The sequence below is a fragment of the Mirounga leonina genome, unplaced genomic scaffold (genome assembly GCF_011800145.1).
Source record: "Mirounga leonina isolate KUSES-001 unplaced genomic scaffold, KU_Mleo_1.0 Mir_53, whole genome shotgun sequence".
Classification (NCBI taxonomy): Eukaryota; Metazoa; Chordata; class Mammalia; order Carnivora; family Phocidae; genus Mirounga; species Mirounga leonina.
Window position 1 is genome coordinate 66,743,422 of NW_023270807.1, and position 22,015 is coordinate 66,765,436.

Genomic DNA, 22,015 nt, shown 5'->3' on the forward strand with positions numbered 1-22,015 from the left:
CCCACCCCAAAAAGAAAAATATTGACCTTGTGGTGCTTTTGAGCATTCAAGTAGAAATGCCAAATAGACATCTAGATTGGAGGTTAAGAGAGTTCTGAACTGGAAATTTAAATTTGTTAGTTAATCTGTAGTAATCCTGTGGGCAGGAACTCATTCATTTAGAGAGAAAATATAGAGTAAAGCTTCAAAGGAAAGCAAGCAGGCAGAAATACAGGAGTAGGAGAAAAGCCAAGAGGACTGGAAGCTCCATGAAGGAAGGAATGGTCGAATGAACAATGGCTGTTTAAAGAGGGCATGTGAAAGGAACACCAAAAAAACATACACTGGCTTTAGCTACATGAAACTTATTGAAAGTCTTTACAAGAGCCATAATAGTAGAATGATGGGGTCAGAACTGAATGTTGAGTGGGCTGAGAAATGAGTAGGAGGTAAAGAAATGGAGTTGTCAAATTATAGCAATCTTCTGGGGTGCCTGGGTGGCTCAGTCGTTAAGCGCCTGCCTTCGGCTCAGGTCATGATCCCAAGGTCCTGGGATCAAGTCCCGCATTGGGCTCCCTGCTTGGCGGGAAGCCTGCTTCTCCCTCTCCCACTCCCACTGCTTGTGTTCCCTCTCTCGTGGTGTCTTTCTCTGTCAAATAAATAAATAAATAATCTTAAAAAAAATTATAGCAATCTTTTAAGAAATCTGGCTTTGAAGAAGAAGAAAAAGAGTAGAAGCTGCAGATGTAAGGTCAAGGCAGGTTTTTGGTTTTCTTTATATCTTAAAGGGTGGGAGAGACTTGGGTGTATGTTAAAACCAGTGGGAAAAATCAAGCTGAGAGAAAGGAAGGTTTCTGAGAGGGCTTGTATATTTCACCCAGAAGGCAAAAGAAGATAAGATGGAAGCATATATAAGTAGATTTCACAGAAGACAAAGAAGTTTCCATGTGATAACTGATGACTTTACAAGACATGATAAAATAATAATAAATTCTCATTAGTGGAGTTAAAATTTCATTTAAAAAGCTCTGATTTTCAGGTCTCAACTGGTACCAAAAGATTGGGATCATTCCCTGTATATTTTTGGATTTCAATGCTTTGAAAGTTGAACTCAATCACAAGAAATTTGGAAAGAACTCAAATACACGGAGGTTAAAAAGAGCATCCTACTAAAGAATGAATGGGTCAACTAGGAAATTAAAGAAGAATTATAAAAAAATTCATGGAAACAAATAAAAATGAAAACACAACTGCTCAAAACCTTTGGGACGCAGCAAAGGTGGTCCTAAGAGGGAAGTATATAGCAATACAAGCCTTTCTCAAGAAACAAGAAAGGTCTCAAATACACAACCTAGTAACCTTACACCTAAAGGAGCTGGAGAAAGAACAGCAAATAAAGCCTAAATCCAGCAGAAGAAGAGAATTTATAAAGATTAGAGCAGAAATCAATGAAATAGAAACCAAAACAACAGTAGAACAGATCAACAAAACTAGATAAGCTGGTTCTTTGAAAGAATTAGTAAGAGCGGTCTGGCCAGACTTACCAAAAAGAAAAGAGAAAGGACCCAAATAAATAAAATCATGAATGAAAGAGGAGAGATCACAACCAACACCAAAGAAACACAAACAATTATAAGAACATAGTATGAGGAACGATATGCCAACAAATTAGGCAATCTGGAAGAAATGGATGCATTCCTAGAGATGTATAAACTACCAAAACTGAAATAGGAAGAAACAGAAAACCTGAACAGACCCATTACCAGCAAGGAAACTGAAGCAGTAATCCAAAATCTTCCAGCAAACAAGAGTCCAGGGTTGGATGGCTTCTCAGGGGAATTCAACCAACCACTTAAAGAAGAATTAATACCTATTCTTCTGAAGCTGTTTCAAAAAATAGAAATGGAAGGAAAACTACCAAACTCTATGAGGCCAGCATTACCTTGATCCCCAAACCAGGCAAAGACCCCACCAAAAAGAATTACAGACCAATATCCCTGATGAACATGGATGCGAAAATTCTCATCAAGATACTAGCCAATAGGATCCAACAGTACATTAAAAGGATTATTCACCATGACCAAGTGGGACCTATTCCTGGGCTGCAAGGAATCCATAAATCAATCCATAATCAATCAATGTAATACATCCATAAATCAATGTAATACACATTAATAAAAGGACAAGAACCATATGATCCTCTCAATAGATGCAGAAAAAGCATTTGACAAAGTACAGCATCCTTTATTAAAACTTTTCACTGTGTAGGGATAGAGGGAACATACCTCAATATCATAAAAGCCATATACAAAAAGTCAAGAGCAAATTATCATTCTCAATGGGGGAAAAACTGAGAGCTTCTCCCCTAAGGTCAAGAACATGACAGGATGTCCACTATCACCACTGTTGTTCAACACAGGCTAGAGTCCTAGCCTCAGCAATCAGACAACAAAAAGAAATAAAAGGCATCTGAATCTGCAAAGAAGAAATCAAATTCTCACTCTTTGCAGATGACATGATACTCTATGTGGAAAACCCAAAGACTCTACCCCCAAAATGCTAGAATTCATACAGGAATTCAGCAAAGTGGCAGGATATAAAATCAATGAACAGAAACCAGTTGCATTTCTATACACTAACAGACAAAAGAAAGAGAAACTGAGGAGTCGATCCCATTTACAATTGAACCCAAAACCTAAGATACCTAGGAATAAACCTAACCACAGAGGCAAAGGATCTGTACTTAGAAAACTATAGAATACTCATGAAAGAAATTGAGGAAGACACAAAGAAATGGAAAAACGTTCCATGCTCACGGATTGGAAGAAGAAATATTGTGAAAATGCCTATGCTACCTAGAGCAATCTATACATTCAATGCAACCCCTATCAAAATACCATCAACTTTTTTCACAGAGTTGGAACAAATAATCTGAAAATTTGTATGGAACCAGAAAAGACCCTGAATACCCAGAGGGATGTTGAAAAAGAAAACCAAAGCTGGTGGCATCAAAATTCCTGACCTCAAACTCTATTACAAAGCTGTCATCATCAAGACAGTATGGTACTGGCACAAAAACAGACACACAGATCAATGGAACAGAACAGAGAACCCAGAAATGGACCCTCAACTCTATGGTCAACTAATCTTCGACAAATTAGGAAAGAATATCCAATGGAACAGTCTCTTCAACAAATGGTATTGGGAAAATTGGACAGCCACATGCAAAAGAATGAAACTGGACCATTTCCTTACACCATACACAAAAATAGACTCAAAATGGTTGAAAGACCTAAATGTGAGACAGGAGTCCATCAAAATCCTAGAGAACATAGGCAGCAACCTCTTCGACCTCAGCCTCAGCAACTTCCTCCTAGAAACATTGCCAAAGGCAAGGGAAGCAAGGGCAAAAATGAACTATTGAGACTTCATCAAGATAAAAAGCTTTTGCACAGCAAAGGAAACAGTCAACAAAACCAAAAGACAACTGACAGAATGGGAGAAGATATTTGCAAATGTCTTATCAGATAAAGAACTAGTATCCAAAATCTATAAAGAACTTATCAAACTCAACACCCAAAGAACAAATGATCCAATCAAGAAATGGGCAGAAGACACAGACATTTCTCCAGCGAAGACATACAAATGGTCAACAGACACATGAAAACAACCTTCCACATCACTTGGCATGAAGGGAATACAAATCAAAACCGTAATGAGATACCACCTCACACCAGTCAGAATGGCTAAAATCAACAAATCAGGAAACAGATGCTGGCATGGATGCAGAGAAAGGGGAACCCTCTTACACTGTTGGTGAGAATGCAAGCTGGTGCAAGCACTCTGGAAAACAGTATGGAGGTTCCTCAAAAAGTTGAAAATAGAGCTACCCTATGACCTAGCAACTGCACTCTAGGGATTTACCCCAAAGATACAAATGTAGTGATCTGAAGGGGCACCTGCACTGTATGCCCACAACAGCCAAACTATGGAAAGAGCCCAGAGTCCATTGACAGATGAATGGATAGAGAAGTGGTGTATGTATGTACACACACACACACACACACACACACACACAAATGCAATACTACTCAGCGATCAAAAAAAAATAATGAAATCTTGTCATTTGCAACGACATGGATGGAACTAGAGGGTATTATGCTAAGCAAAATAAGTCAATCAGAAAAAGACAATTACCATATGATCTCACTCATGTGGAATTTAAGAAACAAAACAGAGGATCATAGGGGAAGGGACGGAAAAATAAAACAAAATGAAATCAGAGAGGGAGACAAACCACAAGAGACTCTTAGTCACAGGAAACAAACTGAAGATTCCTGGAGGGGAGAAGGGGGAGGGGATGGGGTAACTGAGTGATGGACATTAGGAGGGCACATGATATAGTGAGCACTGGGTATTTTATAAGACTGATGAATCACTGAACTCTACCTGAAACTAATAATACACTATATTTTAACTGAATTTAAAATATATATTTTAAAAATCACATAAAAAAAGCTCTGAATTTCATTACGTAGTCTAATGTTTTCATTTCTAATCTTTGAAAAAGAATTTTGAAGGCTTCCTGTTATTTGTAAACTCACCTGTTGATAAAGGGCTCAGGCTACTTGCTTCAGGAAGCCTTTCCAGAAGTTTTCTCTGTACAATTGGTGTACTATGAAGGCAGAGTGGGTCACATATTCCAGTTCTTGCCCTAACATTAATTGGAGATATCACTAGAGGCTCCAGAGGCTCACTGCAGGGGCTTTTCTGTATACCATCTTTTACTGGTTTTAAGAAGTTCTCAATATTCAGGGAATGTAGTTCCTCTACTGGTGATGTGGGTCTCTCATCTCCATTTAATGTTCTGGCATCTGGGGATGTTGCTTGTTGCCAAGGCGGAATTACTGGAGAATCAGGGGAGCTATAACTAACATAATAGTCATCATCATCATCTTCACCTTTCTCATGATCATTTGTAGAAGCAACCAGTGGCAGTGCCTGACTTTCACTTATAGTTCGACTACGTTCTGTGTTTGGTGCTCGTAAAGCAATCTGAGAGTTATCAACATCTTCCTTGGTATGTGCTGTAGTGGGGAGTATATGTGGAGCTGTACTCATTTTTGGAGGCACTACAGGTTTGTCATCTGGGTTAACTGAAGAGCTGAAGTTCTCAGCAGATTTTACAACTCCAGTTGGCTCAGTTTTAGACAGTTTCTTGGAACGTTCATATTCTTCTTTGGCTTGAAGCCATGCTTGAACCAGTTGTCGACTTGGGGCACATTTGCAAGGCATAATCACAATTTTTTTATCCTCAACCATTTTATAGCTATTACTTGACCCTTTATTGACCACTGCCTGGCCATTGCGAAGGGGTGACCCTGGTCTCGGATTCTGAGTCATTGCTGAGAATGCTGTTTTCCACAGACGAAGTCCTTCCAAGGAAAAGTCTCCCTCAAACTCAGCCAGATCATTTGGAAGTCGAGTTTCTACCATGAGAAGCCGTCCACCGATCTCCCTATAAACAACATAGTTTAGAACTGTTTTGTCTCAAAGAGCAATTACCAAAATATTTAGCTCCCTATCCTAGATATTTTTTGAAGTCTCTTTTGGATTCTTAAAAATGCCCATTTCTTCCCTTTCTATGCCCTCTCCCTACATATTTTATGCAGGCACACTCTTTTTAGTCTTAGTATGTTTTTCTTCACAGGTATATGCTACTAAATTAATTTCCTTTGGATGGAATCATAAATACCAGGGAAAGAAGGTATTTTTTGTTTTAAGTGCCCCATGAAGTCTTCTTTTCTCCAAGGAGATGGCACAAACTGACCATACTCCTTTCCTCTAACCAAATAACTTTCCACTGTCACCGCATGTGAATAAAAACAATGGAAGAATTTATCATTAGAGACTATATCCCTGGATTTTATCTATAGCCTCTCTAGATATGCTCTAGTATCTATAGTAGTTTAGCAAAACCAGTCAGTTCAAACATATCTTTGTACTCCCCCAAGTCCCTTCAAACAGTACAAAAATCACACACAATTGAAAAAAATTACCATAATTCTTTCTCCCCTTTACATGGCAAGGCTTAACATTAACATAAGAACTTTAAGTTGGCAGAGCCACAGAATGCATAGCACAAATGCTGATAATGTATGTGTATGTGGGGAATCACTATTAAAAGGTAGCCTGATTTAGTTTCCAACAGTTGGAAATACCAAGCTAAACCTCCTTCTCTAACATATATCCACTGGTACTATCTCCATCTGATGTAGCAAGAAAGTCTACTTTTTCTTCCTTATGGCATATCTTTCATGGACATGAAGGTAATTTCTTAGTTTTTTCAATTACTTCTCCTAGGGCATGATTTCCCAAACATCCTGGTCATTCTCTACATAAAATTCAATGAACTGGATTCATGTTTTCTGATTTGGAGCTGAAGGGTTACCACAGTTCCTTTTCCCCTTTAAATGGAAAGACTTTGGCCCTTAATAGTTAACTCTGGGCGCCTGGGTGGCTCAGTTGGTTAAGCGACTGCCTTCGGCTCAGGTCATGATCCCAGGGTCCTGGGATCGAGTCCCACATCGGGCTCCCAGCTTAGCGGGGAGCCTGCTTCTCCCTCTGACCCTCTCCTCTCTCATGCTGTTTCTCTCTCGCTCGCTCTCGAATAAATAAATAAATAAAATCTTAAAAAAAAAAAAAATAGTTAACTCTGTAACCACCTCCCAGCTATATGAAAAATCAGAAGCAAGACTATCATTACTGAAGAAAATGAGCACACATTTTATATGACATAGCCAACTCTAATATTAATGATACAGAGATCATAATGAATTAAAAATTAACAAAAATTGGTGAGGTGTGGTAAATTCAGCTCTCTTGAAAATTGTCAGCAGCATGTAATTGCTATAATTCATGTCATAATATATATCAAAAACCTTAAATTTTTTAGTAATCCTACTTCTAAGACTATATGGAAAAACCCCAAAATATAAGAAATGCTTCATGAAGGAAACAATAATCACATAATTATCTACAGTGGCAGGACAGGGAACAAATTTTCTGTCCAATAAAATATACATATGATAGGATTATTATGTAGTCATTAAAATGATAGTCCCAGAAACTCATAATTTAGAAAATGTTTATAGTAGAATATTAGGTGAAAAAAATCTGTATATAATACTGTGACTATAGTAAGATCACATTTCATAAAACAAAATAAAAACTATACATTAAAAAAACTAAAAAAACACATTAAAATATTAAGAGTGGTTGTCGATAGGTAGAGAAATGGTGTGATATTATTTATTCTTTTATACCTCCTAAATTTACTATAGTGAATAGTTTTATATTAAAAATTGTTTTTAAACATACTAAATATGTTTAATAATAATAATAATGACTATCAACCTTTTATTTCAGCTGCAGGACCAGTCTCAAAGTTGGACAACTAACAGCAACAGAGTTAATGACTAACACATGGTAAGTTAACTGAGAATTAAAAATTAGATATGTAAGGCTGAGGCAGAAAAAACAGTTCAATTAAAAAATATATCATAATCACTACTGATAAAGCCAAAGCCCCCCAAATAATGGAAACTAATGCCTAAGGAATAGACATTCATACATTCTGGCAGTGAAATAAAGAAAAAGAGTCCCATTTGTGTTAAAAGACCACATACAGGTAGTAAGCAAAACAAAACTGTAAAACTATAAAACTGTATATTAGGAAGGGTGGGGAGGAGATTTTCTGTCTTCCACTTCAAGTCTTTAGAGGAGGGAACTTCAACCCTATATTTCTGATCACTTTTTCTCAACCCCTTCTTAAATAGACTCATGCATTATTGCTGATCTGCTGGGTAAAATCCTGGTATTCACTGTGTCTTCTCAACTAGGATCAGGAACACGGTGCTGCTGAAGGTTAGTGTACACATGTGGTGTGGCTTCTTGCCTTACTAACTCTTCACATCTCTTCTATCATTTAGACTAGGCTAAGTCGGCCACAGCAGTCCTAGCCGCCCTTCTCTGCTTCTGACTGGATGGCTGAGATGAACTGCCTCTCCTTGCAACTGGTTAGGTAAATGGGATCAAAGACACAGGGGGGAGGAACAAAAATCATCACTTAAATGGCCTGGCTTAAGTCATGTTCCCCAACTTAGCTCCTATCAGTTATATTCTACGTTGGTGATGCAAGAGGTACAGAATACCTACTTAACTACTGGCTTATAAATAAACCAACCAATACTGATGCCTTTGCGTTTTGCTATTGGCTCTGTGCGTGTGTGTCTATGTGTCTGTGCATCTGTCTACTGCCTCTCTGAAAAGATTTTTTTTTTTATGTCACTGGGTTACATATTAACAGTGTTTTATTTTCAAATTATTCCTTATCATGGCACCAAATTTATCATATTGTAGGACTCATTTTGGCACAGCATCTGGCTACAATATTTTATTTATTTTCTATGGATTTTAGTTTGGTTATTCCTATTTTGAGTAGGAGCCTCCTACATGGATTCAAATTCTCTCCATTCACAAATCTTTGTACTAGTCTGACCCCACATTACCAATTCCTTTGCAACAACTGTATTTCCAACAGCCTGAAGAAATTCAAGTTCATTATTAAGGGAGAAATTTCAGAGAGCTAACTAACATTTTCTCTTATTTACCACATAGAGCTATGGGATTACTTCCTTTTTAAATAGTCTGTTTGTATGGTTATTATTTTATTTTTTAATTTTTTTATTATGTTCAATTAGCCTTCTTTAAAAAAAGGAGAGATAAAGGGAAGTGAAGTCCATCTTGCATTCCTAATAACTACAAACTAACAGTAGTAACAATATGATTGAAGATGCTGGCAACATGAAAAGAAAGGGATATAATATAAACAACTTAAAATAATCTTCATTTAGAGATATATCATAGAAGTACTTAAAACATATGTATGCTCATTTTCAAACATGTTTTAAAAATAAAGTTCTTTTAAAAATTGTAAGTTTGTAATTTTAGAAATAAATACCATTTTTAAAACGATAAATGTACTTTTCAAGTATTATGACATCCTTCTTAATCTGCCATCATGTCACGGTGAGCCTCTGCATCTCTAATCCTTAATGTTGACACAGTGTTAACAGTGAGATCTAAGACCAACACTTATCAACTTAAAGTTCTCAAGGTGCAATCAATCATCCAGCTAGTTTGTGAATTTTCTCAGAAGTCCATAATTATGAACCACTTTTACAACGATTTACTTATAAATACAGTATATTACAGCCAGAAAACTAGCAGTCATGTACTAATGTTACATTCATTATAATTATTCAGAGTGACTCAAGGGGAAAAAATAATTCTGATTACCTGGGCTTTTCTGGTACATCAGAAGGATTACTGCAAAATGGTTCCTGGTAAATAGTTTCTGAAAGGTCATGATCCAATAAAGTGGCCATAATTTCTTCCCTACTTGGTGGGGACATAAGTGGTTTCAGAATGTGAGCAGTTCGAGGGGTGAAACTGCCGTTTTTAGATTGTGAGGGAGAGCTGGTAGACCTTGGTGAACTATCAGGAGTTGGTGTCAATATATCATTGTTTCTTGAAACATACAATTCTAAATCTTCAGAGGCTGCATCCAGAAGTTCACCATCAGGGGAGGATAGTATTGTAGTAAAAGAGGTATTGACTGAGTCAAGAGACTGTTGCATCTCTTTTCTGGTATGACCTTGAATCCAGTCTGAAGTGCCTGGCTGTGAGAGGCTAAGAAACACTTCTTTGCTTACTGAACTCCTATTCAATCTGGATTTTTCATTTAGACAGTCCTCTGCCTGCTGGACACAGAAAGAATCCATTATTGAATTAGAGCGAGTTGTTAGAGGATGAAAGCTACTTTTCCACTGGTTGTGGTGATGACTCTCATTGCTATCTATGGATGACTTCTCAAATAGTTCAGGACTTAGAGTTTTAGATCGAATCCACGAGGCTGAGTCTGAGGCATGATGTTTGTCTTCATCACACTTCTGGTTATCATGACTTAAAAACTCATTTTTTTCTATAGTTTGTCCTGGGAAAAGATCCTGAACTGCATCACTTAGGAATTTCTGAGGCAAATTCTGATCAGCTGGGACAAACTGACTTCCAGAATAAAAGCTACAAAATCCAGTTTGACCTATTGTATTAATATCAAAATTATAATTATGTTCAGGAGACAAGCTATCTTCAAGTGAATAACAACTCTCAAAACCTGGATCTGAAAAAAAGACGGGACTGTCATCTGATAGAGAGTTATCCAACTGGCCAGAGTTTTGTAAATTTAGAGAGTCTACTTTAAGAAGTTTGGGAATTTTTTCTTTAGGTTTTGTACTTCTGGGAGTTCGAGGTTTTCTTGAAGATGTTACTGATCGTGTTCGTTTAATCGTTTTGTTTTGTTCAAGGGAACCAGAAATATTTTTGTTTGGTTGATGTTTATTAGATAATGGGTCTTGCATAATATTTGCATTTTGTGCTTTCTGCTGTCTTTTCTGTAACAATTCTTTTAGAACTGCCAGTCCAGACTGGCCTTCACCAAATGTTGAAGGTGTTGACACATTTCGACTTTTACACTGAGAAAGTGCTTTGGTTTGTGAAATTGCTTCTGACAACGACCTCTGTTTTACCCTTTCAGGTTTAAAATTTGACATATCTAAAATAAAACCCCTTTGTTTTTGCTCCCATGCTATTTGTTTGATTGGACTTCTCAAGGAAGTTACAAAGCAATTATTAGGCATTTGGCTTTCCTCTGAAGCTGCATTTCCTGGAGAACAAGTTTCGCTGTGCTTTGACTGTTCTGCCATGCACACAATCTGCTGCTGACTGTCTTTGCAATGCAAAAAATTAGGGGCATACGCCTGGTCTGGCTTTGATTCTAAAGAATTACGATATTCATTTAACTTTCCGGTAGATGACAAATAGTTTTTTTGTGTATTTGCATTCTCTTCTGTCTTTGGAGACATTATACCCGAAGATATCTGTGTATTCTGTGCTACCTGAGACAAATGGTTGGAAAGATCAAATATATTTTTTTGAATCAAGGTTGATTCCTTTAGAGTAAACATAGCATTTTGGTTATGAGACCTCTGAACATTAATTTTTGAGATTCCAGGTCCCAAAGAACTACAAACAACTGATGAATGCAAATCATCTCGTGAGCTGGGTAATGTCTGCAAATCTACAGGCTTCTTGCTTTCTAAAAAAGAAGGAAAGCAACCAGATAAATTCTGTTGTGCATGAATTCCGGTGGGCAAGGGGGCAGAAAGGGGATGATCTATAGCACAGCCCATTAGTGACACATCTTTCTGTTTAAAAAGTAATTGAGAGCCTCCAGAACTATTTGAGGTCTCAGACACATTCTGATGTTTCAGCACAAACTTAACTTCAGCACTAGACTGAGATTTTATTTTTTCATCTTTAGCTGTTATATGCTTTCTTGACATAACTTTCTCATTTGTTTTTTGTTTCTGTTTTGCTCTCTGTTTCTTTTTTCCATCATCTACTTTATTTGTCTGATTTCGTTTGTTCCTTTTCTTAGTAACTACAGAGGGATTAACAAGCTTGGTTTTCGATTTCTTAACCTGCGCTCTTGCTCGACTATTTTTTTCCATACGGGAATTAACAGTCTTGTTATTACATGCATTAGGACCCTTAAAAAGCACTGCTTCTTTATCTGCAGCAGCCATCATCTCTTCAGCTCTTGGATCTGTGGGAGACCAGCAGCGAGGGGGAGAAGAATTTATGGGACTTGTGCTTCTCTCAGAAAGAAAACCTAGTTTAGACATAACATCACTATAATTCAAGTCACAGTCTTCGGTTTCAGCATTGTAAGATGGCGAGGGAGGAGACAGGATAGCATGTGACCGTTTTCGCCTGAAAGACAAAGTTCTTTTAATATTTTCACTATTTGTCCTTTGTTGCTTACCAGTTTTTTTCTTAGCAGACTTATGTTTTGATTTTCTTCTGTGACTTTTCTTTGGTGTTAGTGGATAAATGGGATATTTGGTTGCAGGGGAGTCAGGAACTTTTGGCCAAAAATCCTTCAAAGGTGCAAGCTTTTTATATAGTTCCATTTTTTCCTCTGTCAATATAACTTGTTTTTCTTTAGAGTCTATTTTTCCTAGCTTCACAAGCATATTTTTTCTCCCTCTAAATCTATTAATAATAATATACTTTATGATGACAGGGGGTAGCTTTTTAGACATTTTTCTTCGTTTTCGAGATTTGAGAGTTCCATCTAAACTTTCACCAATTTCCATGGGATGAGGTAGGCTAATTTTTGAGTTGTGTGTTACAAAACTTGACTCACTATCTTCAGTCTCATAATTTACCTTGCGTTTGGCTCTAAGTGTATATTTATTTCCAAACAATCCAAAGGACTGCTCAGTTTCTAAGGTTCCATCTCCAAAGTGACAGTCTATGAAACTGTCTGCGGGTGTTTTATTTTCAAAAGCTCCGCGGGTGACTTTAATTAAATCACTGGCCAATATGTTATCCTTCTCAGGATTACTATTACAAGGATTATTTTGTATACAATTATCTTTTGTGGATACAGTCTCACTAGTTTTGGTAGAAGTCTCTTGATGACCTATAAGCTTCTTTTTATTCATTTTTAACCGGGACTGTTTACTGCTGGGTTGTAGTTTGTATGTGACAGGAGAGAGTTTCTGTGGTCTGAGACAGTTGGAAAGAACAACACTGGGAAAAAACATATAATGTGCTGCTTGCTGGCTGAGGCTTGGCTTTTCTGTTTTATGTTCTTGAAACTCTTCATATCTAATTTTAAGTTTATTTAGCCCACTTTCATCAGCAATGCTATCAAGAGAATGTACCATAGTTCTATTCTCTCCTGTGCATGAGAGCAATTCACAATTTTCAGTTAAGGATGAAGGGAATAAACTATTTAGAGCTGTGCTGTTTCCTTTTTCATTTCCTTCAGAGGATAATTTATTTTTTGAATGACTTAGGTCAGAAAAGTTGAAAGAATTTTTGCCCAATGTACTTTCACTATTATGACGGTTCATGTGTATAAAAGGGGCATCCTTATCAATTTTTCTAATATTTGTATACTTTCTACTTGGTACTTGTCTTGTAACAGATTGAATATCTTCTTCATAATCAAAAATACTACTTTCACAGGAAGATACTGGGAGGGTATCTTTCTTACTTTCTTTATGAGAGTTTTCTGAATGGACAGAATTGCTCAAAGATCCAGGGTATTTCATAGAGTAAGTGCTTTCATTGGTAAAAGCAGCAACTGAATGATCTAGACATTTTTCTATGTTGTTTGGCTGTGGAAGTTCCTCAATTAAATCTTCCTTCTTCAAAACATGGGAAGAAAGGGCACTTGTGTGTTTACACTGAAAGGTAATCTTAGCAGAAGATGGGGGTTCTAATGTAGCAGCATCTTTGTGAAAGATGGAAGGTTTTACTGATAGCTTGCTTGTTGCAATCACAGAAGAGTGAGTCCTAGAATTTTCGTTGTTCAATGGATTGTCTGAAACCGGGAAAAAAAAGAATTTATTTCACTTCCATGCTTTTAATTTTTAAAATATTTTTCCATACTATCACCATGAAAGAAACTATATGAAATTAAGTTTCTATGCTTAAAATGGTTATCTCAAAAGGTCATTCCTATCATTAAGATAATAACTCAATCTAAGTAATCAGGAAGTCAGTTATACTTGATTATTAGTCATTATTTTAAATACATATTCCTTTGGTCAGAAATAAATTATATTAGGGGTGCCTGGGTGGCTCAGTTGGTTGAGCATCTGACTCTCAATTTTAGCTCAGGTCATGATCTAAGGGTTCTGGGATCGAGCTCTGTATTGGGCTCTGCACAGAGCATGGACCTGCTTGAGATTCTCTCCCTCTCCCTCTTCACCTCCCCCGGCTCATGTTCTCGCTCTCTCTCTCAAAAAAAAAATTAAAAATAAAAATTAAAAAAAAAGAAATAAATTAGATTAATATTCAGTGCCTTTGTGGTGAATAGGGAAAAAACTGTCACCTTGAAAATTTTTCATAAAACAATACGCTTCTTTGTATTATCACTTCAAATAAGCTGAGCACATTTTTTCTCAAGTTTTTTTTTGTTTTTATGATTTTTTAAAGATTTTATTTATTTAGGGCGCCTGGGTGGCTCAGTTGGTTAAGCGACTGCCTTCGGCTCGGGTCATGATCCTGGAGTCCTGGGATCGAGTCCCACATCGGGCTCCCTGCTCAGCAGGGAGTCTGCTTCTCCCCCTGACCCTCCCCACTCTCATGCTCTATCTCATTCTCTCTCTCAAATAAATAAATAAAATCTTAAAAAAAAAAAAGATTTTATTTATTTATTTGACTGAGAGAGACACAGTGAGAGAGGGAACACAAGCAGGGGGAGTGGGAGAGGGAGAAACAGGCTTCCTGCGGAGCAGGGAGCCCGATGTGGGGCTTGATCCCAGGACCCTGAGATCATGACCTGAGCCGAAGGCAGACGCCTAATGACTGAGCCACCCAGGCGCCCCTTTTCTCAAGTTTTTATTTAAATTCGAGTTAACATCTGAACATATTTCTTATAGTCTCTTATGCTACTTAAATGTTAACATGATTAAAGTTTATGAAGTTTTAAATCAGTGATTTACAAATGTCCTCTTAGAAATGAGAAATAAGCATATATCCACATTCTTTCAAAAGAAAAAATCTTAGAGAAGGACAAAACATAATAGATAGTATTGTCAAAGCCTCACACTCAACCGACTTTATATGTGTGATTAGTTTTATTTTTATTTTTTGAAGATTTTATTTATTCATTTGAGACACAGAGATAGAGAGAGAGAGAGAGAGAGAGAGAGAGAGAGAAAGCATGAGCAGGGAGAGAGGCAGAGGGAGAGGGAGAAGCAGGCTCCTCGCTGAGCCAGGAGCCCGATGCGGGGCTCGATCCCAGGACCCTGGGATCACGACCTGAGCCAAAGGCAGACGCTTAACCATCTGAGCCACCCAGGAGCCCCTGTGTGATTACAGTTTTCAAATCAAATACATTTTTAGCTGCTAAATCATGAAATGCTCTCAGTATATTAGTTTACTTACCACTATTTTCATCTGCAGTTCCATCTAACTGAGGTATAGAAAGATTGGCTAGAAGCAAACTGTTATTACTCCATTCCATTTCTTCTTCTGAAGATGAATCATCTTCTTCAGTTGAGCTTCTATGGGTATTTCTACACAGTGATCTACAGAATATTAAGATTCACTAGTGAGTATGATCATAGAAAAAAGCATGTCAGATTAGTAAAATTTGCTTAATCTGATGATATAATAGTAAACTGAAGAGATCTGAAAATTATAACCTTAGAAAAGATTTATTTTGCTTTAGTATCATGTCCTATAAAAAGTTACTGCAGATAAACTTAAAATCCTTTTCATGTGAGCTAGAAAACACCATCATTCCTGTATCCAAAGCTCCACAGTATCCTGGACTACCATATCTAATCATGTTCTTCCTTATATTCTCCCCCTCATCCTATTATTAGATATAGATAACAGCTGGGGTGAGAACCCAATAACTTCTAAAAAAGGTGGCATCCCGGCACATTTTAAGAAGTCTCCACAAATATACAATCTCTACATTGTGAACTGGAAAAAACAAACAAAAAGGTAAGCAAGGGGGTACTCAGGTCAGGCTGAAAGAGGAAACAGGGATCAGAGGGGCTAGGAAGTGGTACAGGTTTTGAGTCAATCCCAGCATTGGCTCTAAAGCAGGTTAAAGAAGAATTCAGATGGACTGTGAAGTCCAGATAATCTCTTCAGGATTCATCTCTTACCGATTTAAATCTTTTCACTAGGTCCCAGCTTGATACTTTCCTTTCTATCCATACCTAAGTTTTTCTTTCTCTTGTCTCAAAAATTTGAAAATGTCCCTTAATTATATGTACAACAGTTTCTACATTAATGCTTTACCAAATCACAATTTGTACTAAAATCATTGTCTTAAGAGCTGAATTATTAGAGGTCATCTAGTCCAATTTTCTACTCAATGCAAAAACCTTATTTTTAACAGATGACAAAATCTCCACTTTTACATTCTCAGTGTAAGGGGCTTGCTGTTTCACAGGTTAATCTTTTCTATTATTAATTGTTAGTGATTTTCTTCCTTTATTACACAGAATTTTCCAAATTCCATTCATTATTCCTGCTTTTGTCCTGTGTTGCTATATGCAGCCTATGCTATTTTCCACATAACTCTAAAATATTTGAAGGCATTTATAATTTGTCCCATAATTCCTCTCTAATTAGACCAAACATTATCTATTCTTCCTACTGTTCTTTAAAAGTGACAGTATTGGGAATGCAATCTAGTGCAGCCACTCTGGAAAACAGCATGGAGTTTCCTCAAAAAGTTGAAAATAGAGCTACCCTATGACCCAGCAATTGCACTCCTAGGGATTTACCCCAAAAGATACAAATGTAGTGATCCCAAGGAGCACCTGCACCCCAATTTATAGCAGCAATGTCCACAATAGCCAAACTATGGAAAGAGCCCAGATGTCCACTGATAAATGAATGGATAAAGAAGATGTGGTGTATGTATATACACAATGCAATACTAAGCCATCAAAAAAAAAAAAAAAGAAATCTTGCCATTTGCAATGAAGTGGATCGAACTAGAGGGTATTATGCTAAGCAAAATAAGTCAATCAGAGAAAGGCAATTACCATATGATCTCACTCTAAGTGGAATTTAAGAAACAAAACAGGATCATAGGGGAAGGGAGGGAAAAATAAAACAAAATGAAATCAGAGAGGGAGACAAACCATAAGAGACTCTTAACCATAGGAAATTAAGGGTTGCTGGAGGGGAAGGGGGCTGAGGGGATGGAGTAAATGAGTGATGGACATTAAGGAGGGCACGTGATGTAATGAGCACTGGGTATTATATAAGACTGATAAATCACTGACATCTACCTCTGAAACCAATAATATGTTAATTAAATTTAAATAAATAAATAAATAAATAAATAAATAAATAAATAAATAAAAGTGACAATGTTCATAGATCCTTCCTTTTCTTCCTCTTCTTTCCCTTTCCTGTCCTTTCTCAGGATTCTTAAAATACGGAACTCAGGGCATACAACACTACAGACTTATTGTGCTTTTTTTTTTTTTTTAAAGATTTTATTTGCTAGAGAGAGCATAGGCGAGAGAATGAGTGAGAGTACAAGCAGGGGGAGCTGCAGGCAGAGGGAGAAGCAGGCTCCCCGCTGAGCAAGGAGCCTGATGTGGGACTCGATCCCAGGACCCTGGGATCATGACCTGAGCTGAAGGCAGCCGCTTAACCGACTGAGCCACCCAGGCGTCCCTATTGTGCTCTTAATAAAATCATGGCTTTCCCACAGAAACTCTTAAGCCCAGAGTGAGCTGAAGGTCTGTCTAGTCTGTATTTATAAAGCTGACTGACTGAACCTAAACATATGACTCTATATACTTCATCTAGATACAGCCCTTGCATGAGTCTATATACTTTATTAGGCATCACCTATTTAGTTTTGAGGCATTTTTGGATCTATATTCTGTCATCCAAAGAATTATCAATCTCTAATATTTGTGACAATCTCAATCCAATCTAGCATACTTGGCATTTAAGCATTTATGTTGTTTTTTAAATGCAAAGTCATGTAAGTTCTTGTGAACCCACCTAATTGGTCACTACTGCCATGTATTCTCCTTATCTACAAGGATGTTATGTAAGACTTTACCAAATGTGTGGTTGAAATTAAGACTCGATATAACATTCCCCTAAATAACCATATTTAAAAAGGATATAAAGACTGTAGAGCATGACTTGAACACATGAAGGTTCCTGATACTCTCTGCTTCCCTTTCCAAGTGCCCATGTTTACCTAATAATCATAATTATTACCCCTATTATAAAGGAGAACTAGAGGCAAGGAGGAGACCAGTTAAAAAGTGAATCATAGTATTCCAGATAAATGATAATGAAGGCCCAAACTAGGAAATTACCTTGGGAGGGAGGGGGGTGGAAGAATAGAACGGCAAAGGAGGGCAAGTCAAATACAACACTTAAGGTGCAAACTTCCAAATGTTGGGGAGAATTATTATTACAGAAATAAGAACAGAGAAACAAGAACAAAGCCATTTTATAGGTTGATGTGGTTGAGGCATTTCCCAGTAGGATATTTCATGGAAAGATTTATAAAGTTTATATTAAAAAATTGAAAAACTTATAGAAGAGCTATAAAAATTTGTCTTTCACCTTTTTTTTTTTTAACAGATAGGAAATACTGACAAAAGACATTTTATGACATTGTTGAGGGTCAAATCTATCAGGAAATCAAATACCGATTCTGTCTGGACCAGGTAGCACTAGTTCTTCAAAGGTCAAGGGCTGAGTCTTTGAATGATTTATCACTGTCACAGCAAAGGGAACTGAGTACATGAATCTAGGAAAAGTATGAAATAATATTTTGCAGGTCTGGATTCTCCACCCATAGGATGAAAATGGAATTCAATGAGGGAGCATACTGTGAAAATATCGAAGAAAGGGTTCTGATGTATACTCAGATAACAAGAGAATTTCAAACAAAGAGTTCAGAAGTTTTAGTATTGTCTACATAAGTTTAAAGGAGAGGCATACTCAGTGTTTCAGGCTCAAAGGACTCATCTTTTTCTACACACAGAACATATAACTCAAACCAATTAGTCTCACAAGAAACTGACTTCGAAAACCACAGTGCCATCTTATTCATTTAGCTTGAGAAATGAACCAGAATACCAGTCTCTGTTTCTGAGACTCTTTTATTTATTTGCTTTTAATATTTAATTCCTTCAGTCTAATCAGACCTAAAGGCTATTTCTTGTCTTCAAGCTGACTCTGTAACTGTTGCTGTAACCCATATAACTCTCAGGGGGCATTCTTTTTCCTCAAGTTCACAGGTAAGGAAGCACTTCTACTTTGCCCCACTTACTAGCCACACATATTAATACTATATTTATAATTTCTAAGTTAGGTTTATGGGGGTAGAAGAAACTGGAGGAAGGTGGTCAAAGGGTACAAATTTACAGTTATAAGATAAATACTAGGGATGTAATGTACAACATTGCGACTATATTACCACTCCTGTAGGATTTTTTTTTTTTTTTTTTAAGATTTTATTTATTTGAGAGAGAGCGAGAGAGAGTGCAGGAGCATGAGCAGGGGGAAAGGGGAAAGGGAGAAGGAGAAGCAAGGCTCCCCACTGAGCAGGGAACCCCACGTGGGGCTTGATCCCAGGACCCTGAGATCATGACCTGAGCCGAAGGCAGAGCTTAACCGACTGAGCCACCCAGGCGCCCCACCACTCCTGTAGGATTAAAGAGGAAAGTTGTTAGAGTGAATCCTGAGAGTTCTCATTACAAGAAGAAACCTTTTTTTCCTTTTTTCCCCTCCATTTCTTTTTATTTTATCTATATGCGATGATAAGTGTTAACTAAACTTATTTGTGGTAGTCATTTAATAATATACGTAAGGTCAAATCTTTATGCTGTACAACTAAAACTCCTATAGTGATATAGGTCAATTATATCTCAATAAAACTTGAAAAAAAAAACCACTTAGGTTTAATCTTTTAATAAAACTGGAAAAAAACACCTAGGTTTAATCTTTTTGAATGTAGCAAAATCTTATTCTGCTTAGAATATGAAGTTTATGCCACATGAAAAACAAAGCACTACTTTAAAGGGATTTAAAAGAAGACTATTTATTTTTTGAGATTTTATTTATTTATTTGACAGAAAGATAGACAGCATAAGTAGGCAGAGTGGCAGGCAGAGGCAGAGGGAGAAGCAGGCTCTCCGCTGAGCAGGGAGCCAGACGCGGGGCTCGATCCCAGGACCCCAGGATCATGACCTGAGCCAAAGGCAGCCGCTTAACCGACTGAGCCACCCAGGTGCCCCAAAAGGAGACTATTTAGTTTATAAGGTATTTATATTATGAATAATAGTAAAAAATAATTTCCAATTAAAGAATAGTGATAAATGACAACAGGAAATTATTAAAGTAACTGAAATAACTAAAAAGTTACCTCTTTTTGGCACAAGGTTCTTCAATATTGCTGTCCCATCTCTGAGACATCACCAAACTAAGCTCCATTTCTTCTTTTTCAATCTGTGGTTCATTTTCTTCATCGTCACTATTTTGGGGATTTTTAGTGTTTCCAAAGAAATGACATGGTGATGGCATCCTATTTCTTCCCCCCTGATATCCATCATTTTCCAAACCAGCAAGAAGATGTACCAGAGCCTCGTCAGGACTACTGTCCACTATAAAACAAGTGAAGCATCACTAACAAGTAACTTTTCTAAATAATTCAACAATTCAGATCAATTACAAAACAACAAAATCACAGATGCTGGCACATACTGAAAGAATACAGCTCATGCAAAGACTTTTGTGTTGATGTAGCTCTTTTATCAAAGTGTGATGATCCTTGGACTCTTTGTATTGTAATGATTTTGTGTCCTCATTAAAAAGAAGATTCCCAGAACCCATCTTCCATCTTTTGAATCAGAACTTCTGAGTTAGGGCCCAGGAAGATGCATTTTGACAAGCTGTCCAAGCTCTTACTGCACAATTAAGCTTGAGGAGCACTAAACCAAATAGGGTCACCAGAGTTCAAAACAAAATCAAAATACGTAATAAATATATGAATGAATGCTAAGGAAGAAGTGCCTTAAAAACAATACATGTGAGCACGTTATTCTCACTTAAGTTTCATTTAGCTCATAGGATAGTTAAATGAAACCTGTGGTTGAAAAACACAAGAGAGCTTGAAAGTGGTCAATGACATTACTTAAAAAACCTTGAAGACTACAGTGAGATGCCACTTCATATGCACTATGCTTGCCAAATCAAGACAAGTAATAAGTATTGGAAAGGAAGTGGAAGAAATTAGAACCTTCCTATATTGCCAGTCAGACTGTAAAATGGTGCAGCAGCTTTGGAAAAAAGTTTGATGGTTCACTGAAATGTTAAACATAGTTACCATATGACACAGCAGTTCCACTCCTGGTATATAACCAAGATAACTAAAAACATACGTCCACACAAAAACCTATACATGAATAACCACAGCAGTATCATTCGTAATGGCCAAAAATGTGGAAACAACTCACATAACCATCATCTGAAGAATGGATAAATGAACTATGGTATATCCATATGAGGGAATATTATTCAGTAGTGAAAAGGAATGAAATACTGATACATGCTACAACTTGAATGAACCTTGAAAACATTATGCTAAGTGAAAGAAGCCACAAACAAAAGGTTTTATGATTCCATTTATATGAAATGACCCAAACAGGTAAATCCAGGAAAAAAGAGAATAGACTAGTGGTTTCCAAGAGCTGAGAGAAGGAAGAATGAGGAGTGACTGCTAATGGCTATAGGGCTGCTTTTTAGGGTGATAAAAATGTCCTGGAATGAGATAGTGGTAATGGTTGCATAACTCTGTGAACAAGACAAAAATCACTGAACTGGGGGTGCTTGGGTGGATCAGTTGGTTAAGCATCTACCTTCAGCTAAGGTCATGATCTCGGGGTCCTAGGATCGAGCCCCATGTTGGGTTCCCTGTTCAGTGGGGAGTCTGCTTCTCCTTCTGCCCCTCCTCCCCATTTGTGCTCTCTCTCTCAAATAAATAAATAAAAATCTTTTAAAAAATCACTGAACCATACACATTAGAAGGTAAATTTTCTGGTATATGAAATATCTCAATAAAAGGTATTATTTAAAAAAAGGGGGGGTTGTGCCTGGGTGGCTCAGTTGGTTAAACATCTGACTCTTGGTTTTGGCTCAGGTCATGATTTCAGGGTTGTGAGATTGAGCTCAGCAGGGAGTCTGCTTGATATTCTCTCTCTTCCTCTCCTTCCGCCCACCCCCCATGCATGCGCTCTCATTCCCTCTCTCTCAAATAATAAATCTTAAATAAATAACAAATAATAAATAAATCTTAAAAAAAAAAAGACCACGAAGACGGAGG

General features: G+C 37.2%; 1 protein-coding gene across 5 annotated transcripts in view; it reads right to left on the reverse strand.

Annotated features, from left to right (window-relative positions):
* Positions 1 to 22,015, reverse strand: part of REV3L (REV3 like, DNA directed polymerase zeta catalytic subunit) — a 181,663-nt gene that overhangs the window by 73,920 nt on the left and 85,728 nt on the right. For all 5 annotated transcript variants that reach the window (XM_034991840.1, XM_034991838.1, XM_034991839.1 and 2 more), the window contains exons 11-14: positions 20,060 to 20,297; positions 15,070 to 15,212; positions 9,340 to 13,498; positions 4,584 to 5,497 (exon numbers count right to left, since the gene is read on the reverse strand). In XM_034991840.1, the coding sequence (XP_034847731.1) occupies positions 4,584 to 5,497; positions 9,340 to 13,498; positions 15,070 to 15,212; positions 20,060 to 20,297 (5,454 nt within the window). The remainder of the gene's footprint in view (positions 1 to 4,583; positions 5,498 to 9,339; positions 13,499 to 15,069; positions 15,213 to 20,059; positions 20,298 to 22,015) is intronic.